General features: G+C 32.7%; 1 protein-coding gene across 2 annotated transcripts; it reads right to left on the minus strand.

Annotated features, from left to right (window-relative positions):
- Positions 1–1306: 1306 nt before the first annotated feature.
- On the minus strand, positions 1307–6966 carry LOC133805373 (glutamate receptor 2.8-like). 2 transcript variants are annotated; one of them, XM_062243537.1, is made up of 5 exons: positions 6597–6966; positions 3790–5141; positions 3367–3679; positions 2404–2813; positions 1307–1696 (listed from the first exon to the last, which is right to left on the minus strand). In XM_062243537.1, the coding sequence occupies exons 1-5, from the start codon at positions 6865–6867 to the stop codon at positions 1346–1348; spliced, it is 2697 nt and encodes an 898-aa protein (XP_062099521.1). In that variant the 5' UTR covers positions 6868–6966; the 3' UTR covers positions 1307–1345. The 2 variants fall into 2 exon arrangements, with proteins under 2 accessions (XP_062099521.1, XP_062099520.1); XM_062243536.1 differs by having other exon boundaries at positions 3367–3685.
- Between the last annotated feature and the right edge of the window lie 428 nt (positions 6967–7394).

Raw genomic sequence — 7394 nt, forward strand, 5'->3', positions numbered from 1 at the left:
CTTTGATAGAAAAATCCATAAACAATGTTACACAAATGAGAAATCAACATATAATAAAAAAAATACTATCTAGTTACATTTTGCTTCATCATCATCTTAATAACCTTTGAAAAAGATTAGAAGCTCATAACTAGATTGAAATAAAAATTACAAAATAACATACTTGACATGCTCTTCAAAAGATGAAAATGGTAGAGAGAAAATAGTGAAAAGAAAAGAGAAAAATATGTGTAGAAGATGTTGAAAAGATGAAGAAGAAGAGCCCCCCAAATTGTCTTACAAGACTCTATTTATAGACAAAATATGGAGATTAAATTAATCAAATTAAAATAAATAAATTGATTAATTTAATTGTGTTGGGAAGTGGTAGGATAAATAGAGTAAGTGTAAGAGTATTGGAAAGATGAAATGTTTGGTTGGGTAAATATTAGTGAAAAGCTAGGGTAAAAAAAAATGAATTAGCGATGTTTATTTAGGTAAGAAAAATAAGAAAAGGTAAATTGATATTTGAGTGAAAAATATTGGGAAGGAAAAAACATGATTTTTGGCATTTTTTTTTGTGGCTGTGTTGGCATTTGGGGACAGCTGAGATGGTGTTGGGCCTCGGTGGAATTGGGCCTTGGCTTCATGCGGCTGATGGAGAGAATTGCTGAAGGCTAGGTTAATGTTGGCGGGCCCAGGAGGTGATGAGAGGCACGAAGAAGCATGGCCTTTGGTGGCTGAATTGGTCTTATTGATGGTTGAATTATTGATGGTCTTGGGACTTCAGGAAGTGCTGAAGGACAGCTGGCGTGGAGTGCTTGCTGAAGAGAAGGCAGGACATATGTGATGCTTGGACTTGCTGAATGTGACTCAGGCGTGAGGCATCAGGCATTGGGCCTGGCCGTGGCCTTGGTGGTGCAAGTGCTGGGCTTCCTTATGGCTTTTTAAAAATGCCATTATTTTCTTCCTTTCTTTCCTTAAATATACCACAATTCTTTTATTTTTCTTTCTTTTCAAGAGCAAAAATGTCATAAATTTCCCTACAAAATAAATATAAAATAAATCATAATAAAATATTTTCAACTATAAAATAAATCAATTTAATTCTTTGAAAATATTAATTACAACTTAATTTATATTTTACATTTAAGTTCAATAATACACCATTTTTTTACCACTAAACAAAACAATAATTCAAATAATTAAACTATAATATATTACAACAAAATAACTATAAAAACACACAAAAATATATAAAATCAAAATAAGACTAATAAATTCAAAATTACTTAAAAACTTAATAAATCAATTAAAAACTCAAGAATTAAGCAACAATTAGCACATAAAAAGTGGTAAAATAACTCTATTTTGTAGAGTTATCATCTTTTTGGTCAAAGCTTTTGAAAATGACTCTCATTTTCCTCCGAATTGAATCATTGGAATCCAACAAGATTTTCCAGTGCTTATGAAGGAACATAATTGCAAAGACTGTGAGTGCAAATAATGAAGAAATGCCGGCTATTAGAAATAGACCCCAAAAGCTATCGAGGCTAAGACTGTTGGATGAGATTTTAGGGTCGATTTCTAAACAAGTGTTTTGCTTCGAATTCCTCTCTAACCATTTGCTTTCGAGTCTCTTCATTTCCTCTCCCTCTGTCACATTAAGAATGGCCCTTGAAACATCAAGTACAAGAGGAGACCCTTTTGGGAATGCCTAAAAAAATGGAACACGTGCACAACAATTATTAATTGGTATACTTCATCACTAATTATACAATCATATATATAATTATAAAAACCTCCATATATATATATATATATATATTCTTTTATAGGGGCTTCACTTTAAGTCCTACCGATGAGACTCTTAGTTTTTTTTGACCCGTGAACAATATTCGGTGCGATTTTTTTTATGACCGTGTATATTGTAGTTATTTAGAGTATCCTGCAAATTTTCAGAAAATTCTTAATAGTTTACAGTACCGAAAACTAGGTTCAAACATGTTGTTTTCCACGCGCATACAAAAAATTAGTCACGCGTGCAACAACATGTTTGAAGTTAGCTTTCGATACTATAAACTATTCTGAATTTTCTGAAAATTTACAGAATGCTCTAAATGACTACAATATACACGGTCATAATAAAAAATCGCGCCGAAAATTATTCATGGGTCGAGAACACTGATAAGCCCTACGAATAAGGCTTAAAGTGAAACCCCTATAAAAAAAATTCTTAAATATATATTTTGCACAAACTATTTGACCTTGCTTACAAGGCAATTTTTTTCTCTTTTGAATATAATGAGCAAGGCAAAAATCTCCTCAAGTAATATATAACTCAAAAAATGAAAACGACAACAAGAATTAAAAAAAAAAAAAGAATCATCAAAGGAAAAGCTTGAATAGAAAGTTAGTACTTACGAAACCAAAGCCAGCAGTTTTGAATATGGGGCCAACCATGGTATATTTGGAACAGTGGTATTTTGCAAGAAAAAGCCTAATATATGGGGTTTCATCGACATAGGCAGCAATACCACCCTTTGCGCCCCCCATGGACAAGAGTTGGTCACCGTGTTCGGCGTTTTCAATAGATACAATTTGAGAAGCTTGAAAACCTCTTTGTATTAATAGCTCATACACAAAAGAACTTGGTCGACACCCCACTATTTGTCCATTCTTTAAGAGGTGTGTCAAATCGGTACTAGTTGGTTGAAGTTGTTCCACTGTTAAAAGTGATGTTAAACTAGCCGTATAGCTTTGAGTCAACACTAACACCACAAACACCCATATAATCGTCACGAACCGAGCCAAGTTACTCACCACCCTCTCCTCTGTAAACAAATTATAATAATTTTCGTTATTAGAAAGGAAAAATCAAACAACTATATCTATACCAATAGTAAAAAAATGATATATATATATATATATAGCAAAATTCTTAGGGCTTCACTTTAAGTGCTACCAGTGGAGCTCTTTAGTGTTCTCGACCCGTGAACAGTTTTCGACATAATTTTTTTTATGATCATATATATTGTAGTTGATTAGAACATTCTGTAAATTTTCAAAATAAAACTCCAAATAATTTATATTACCGAAAACTAGTTTCAAATATGTTGTTTTCCACGCGCATAAAAAAATTAGTCACGCGTGCAACAATATATTTAAATTTAGTTTTCAGTACTGTAAATTATTCAAATTTTTTTGAAAACTTGTAATATACTATCTAAATAGCTACAATATATACACAGTTATAAAAAAATGTGCAAAAAATTATTCACGAGTCAAAATCAATAAAAGTCTCACCGGATTTTAAAGTGAAGCCAGAATTATCATATATATATATATATATATATTTATATAAATAGTGTGAGAGGGAATAGTTACTATGTGAAAAAACCATGGTTGAAAAGGAGAACCAAAAGCTTGTGCCGATTTGATGTGAAGGTGGTCCTCGAAAATCTTGGTTTATCCGGTGTTCTAGAACCCAAACGACAAAACCAATGAAGAGGAAGAAACAAAGAATGGTGACCCATAAATCCCACGTCAAAGGCTTCAAGAAAATCCATGCACTTTTTGTCTTGTGATCTTTCATTGGCACCACCATTGCCACGCCTGACTCTGTGTACGGCAATGTGAAATCTACGTATTTGGTTCGATTCGCTCTAATTGTCAAGTCTGCCACCACAGCATCATATTTCTGTATCTATGAATTGTATAGTAATAATAATTATTTAGTTAAACTTATGCACATCATTATGTTAATATGTATATTAGACCAAGTCAAATAAAAATGCTAATTATTATTACCTCAAGATCTACTTGGAGGACCAAATCATCGTAAGTGCCAGCGCTTGTACCATCAGGCTTGGCATAAGGAAAAAAATCATAAGAAAGAGCATATGGTAATACTTCAAGTGCCGCCTTAAATACATCAATGGAAAAGCCTGTGGCATCTGATATGTTAGTACTTGGATCACGGTGTGTCGCTTCAACAAACTCAGGAAACCCAGTTTTGACTGGAATTCCAATCCTCAACCTCTTCCCACCATCATTTGTCGGAATTTCCCAACCTTTGGGAGGCAAAAAAGACTCTCCTGGCCAAATAATAGGTCCCAGATTCGATTTTGAAGTCGAATATAATTCATTGTTGGAATCCAAGAATCTTGCCAGTCCATTTTTTTGTGTCCAAAAACCAATCTCTCTTCCTCTACCACCATTCACAATATTCACTATTTGAAACGCTGACATTTCTAGTTGCCCATTATCTAAGTTGAAATTTCCAGCTAAGCCTTTGAATCTTGTGCCTGATAAGGTTTCCAATAATTTTGGACCAATTGGTGACACCCCAAAACTATCAAGATCAGTAGTCGAGCCACCATTACTTAATATGGGTGTATTTATAACACCACTCCTACTGATATTCTCAACTGCTAAGGCCAATGCTTGGGCTGAATCATAAGCCCAGAAGCCTATGACATTGAGTTTTGCATCAACAAAAGTGGGATTATCCTTGTAGAACTTGGCTTTCCACCGAACTTTAAACTTGTCGAGCTCTTCTGATTGTGGCACAAAATTCCTAATTCCCAAAACTCCTTCCATTGAATTAATAATCGAGAAGTCTAAGGAGCCTAAGAGATTGGTCATACCTTGAGTTATGATCCAAACATAGCCTTGCCCAAACATTCCAATCTTTTTTGCTATGATTAACAACCTTGACCCTAGGTTGTACGACATGTGAAGAACGAAAACCCTAGTTTGCATTGTGTTGAGTTTGTAAAGCTCAGCCTTGATTTGATCGTCGGTGGCCGAGGGTGGAATGGGACTTCGATAGGGGACTCCGCAATCGACTTTCTCTAAGGCATCAACCAAATAAGGAATGATTCCTTCTCCATATTCGTCGGTAACGTAGATGGGCACAACTTTTCGCCATCCGAAGGCTTTGACTATGGAGCTAATGGCTGTGACTTGAGATGAGTCACTTATGGCTGTTTGGAAAAAGTATGAGCTTTGACTTGGAATTTTGGGAGAAGGGCTTGGTGCTGAAAATGATATTATTGGAACTTGAGCTTTTTGTCCTAAATCGATGATAAATTTCGCTTGAGCTGAACGTTGTGGACCTATTATTGCTTCCACTTGTACGTTTTTTATAAGATCGAGAGCTGTTTCATAGAAAAGAAACAAGTCAATCAATCTCAATAGATAATTCTCGAATATTAATAATTAGATTTAGTTATCATGTCATAAAAATCTAGTGAAATATAATAAGTTATATATATATATATATCACAATTCTTCTAGAAGAGATTTACTTTAAGCCTTACCGGTGGGGCTCTCAGTATTTCTCGACCCATTAATAGTTTTCGATGTAATTTTTTTTATGACTATGTATATTGTAGCTATTTAAAGCATCCTGTAACTTTTTAGAAAATTATGAATAGTTTACAGTATCGAAAACTAGGTTTAAACATATTGATTTCCACGCACATAAAAAAAATTAATCACGCGTGCAACAACATGTTTGAACTTAGTTTTCGGAACTGTAAACAATTCAGAATTTTCTGAAAATTTGCAGGATGTTCTAAACAGCTACAATATACACGATAAAAAAAAAATCGCGTCGAAAACTGTTCACGAATCGAGAACACTGAGAACTCTACCGGTAAAGCTTAAAATGAAGCTCCTATAAAAGAATCCTCATTATATATATTCTAGATTATGTATTCTACTTTACAATATATTATAATATTAATATTTTAATTTATTAATAAAGAAATTGATGTCAACTAAATTATTACTAATAATGATACAAAAAGTGTAAAAAGAGAATTATCATAAGAGTATAATCATTCAAGTTCTATACGTACTAACTCCAATTTATTATGCATGCACGCACATTATATATATACAAGAGAATTGTTTTATAGGAGCTTCATTTTAAGCTTTATCAGTAGGGTTTTCAGTATTCTCAACTCGTTAATAGTTTTCGGCGTGATTTTTTTTTTATGACTGTATATATTGTAGCTATTTAGAGCATCCTGCAGATTTTCAAAAAATTCCGAATAGTTTACAGTACCGAAAACTAGGTTCAAACATGTTGTTGCACGCGTGACTAATTTTTTTTATGCGAGTGGAAAACAACATGTTTGAACCTAGTTTTCGGTACTGTAAACTATTCAGAATTTTCTGAAAATTTGCAGATACTTTAAATAGCTACAATATACATGGTTATAAAAAAAACCGCGCTGAAAACTGTTCATAGGTCGAGAAACAATGAAAGCCCTACCGATAGGGCTTAAAGTAAAACCCTATAGAAGAATTGTCTTTTATATATATATATATAGTTTATAATATATTATTCTAATCATATCAATAAATCACTCGACATGAAGTAATGAAAATTTAAAACTATAATCCAACAAAATTAAGCTAAACGAATTAGCTGCTCTTTTTACTTCCTTTTCTTCTCCTGTCTAACGAAAAGTCAGAAATATGGAAGAAGGTGTGTGTTTCTACTTATTAAATTTAAGTAATTAATAAATAAATTAACTTTTTCTCTAAATATTAAGCTAATATTATATATATATATGATATAATTATAGAGACAAGAAAGGTACCTGCGGAGGCTGCAGAGACGATATCTTTGTTGGAGTCTCTGATATTGAGAACCAATCTAGTCTTGAAGTGGGCATGGGAGGCATACAAGTCTGAGAGAGCCAATTCGATGCAGCTTAACCAAATCTTAGCAACTGGAGTTTCAAGGTCCAAAACGACACCAACTTTCACCGGAATCGTGTCGTTTTGGGCCATGCATACCAGCATCCATATTGAACAACTCACCATTAACAAGAATAGTATAGCATAATTATTATTCTTGCTCATCGTCATACTTGAATCTTTTCAATAATACTGCTAATTTTCATTCACTCTCTGTATATGATGCCTTATTCAACTGTTCAACCTTCGTTTGTAGTTACATATACATATATATATAGAGAGAGAGAGAGGAAGGGAGAATCGGTCCACTACGTTAGAACAAAATAACTGGAGGAGGAGAATCATTAATATTATATCTTATTAGAATTTTTTTTATCATTTAATAAAAAAAAGTATATATGGCATTAAATTGAGATTTTTCTCCAAATTGATTTGTCAAAGCTTTTTCTCTCATTCATTCTCCACCTGTAATTTCTTTTACGATCATGGCCGTTTACTTTGACTAACTCATTTATATAAATATATATATATATATAATTATACAATTAACATATATATATATTATATCAGTATATATAGAAATAAATTTATAAAAATAAGACAATCCAAAATGGTAAATAGTAATTTTTATAAAGAATAGTGTACGTTATATTATTTCACTGATCAGTTTTTTTTTTTTTTTTTTGTATAATGTTGTG

This window comes from Humulus lupulus, chromosome X (genome assembly GCF_963169125.1).
Source record: "Humulus lupulus chromosome X, drHumLupu1.1, whole genome shotgun sequence".
Classification (NCBI taxonomy): Eukaryota; Viridiplantae; Streptophyta; class Magnoliopsida; order Rosales; family Cannabaceae; genus Humulus; species Humulus lupulus.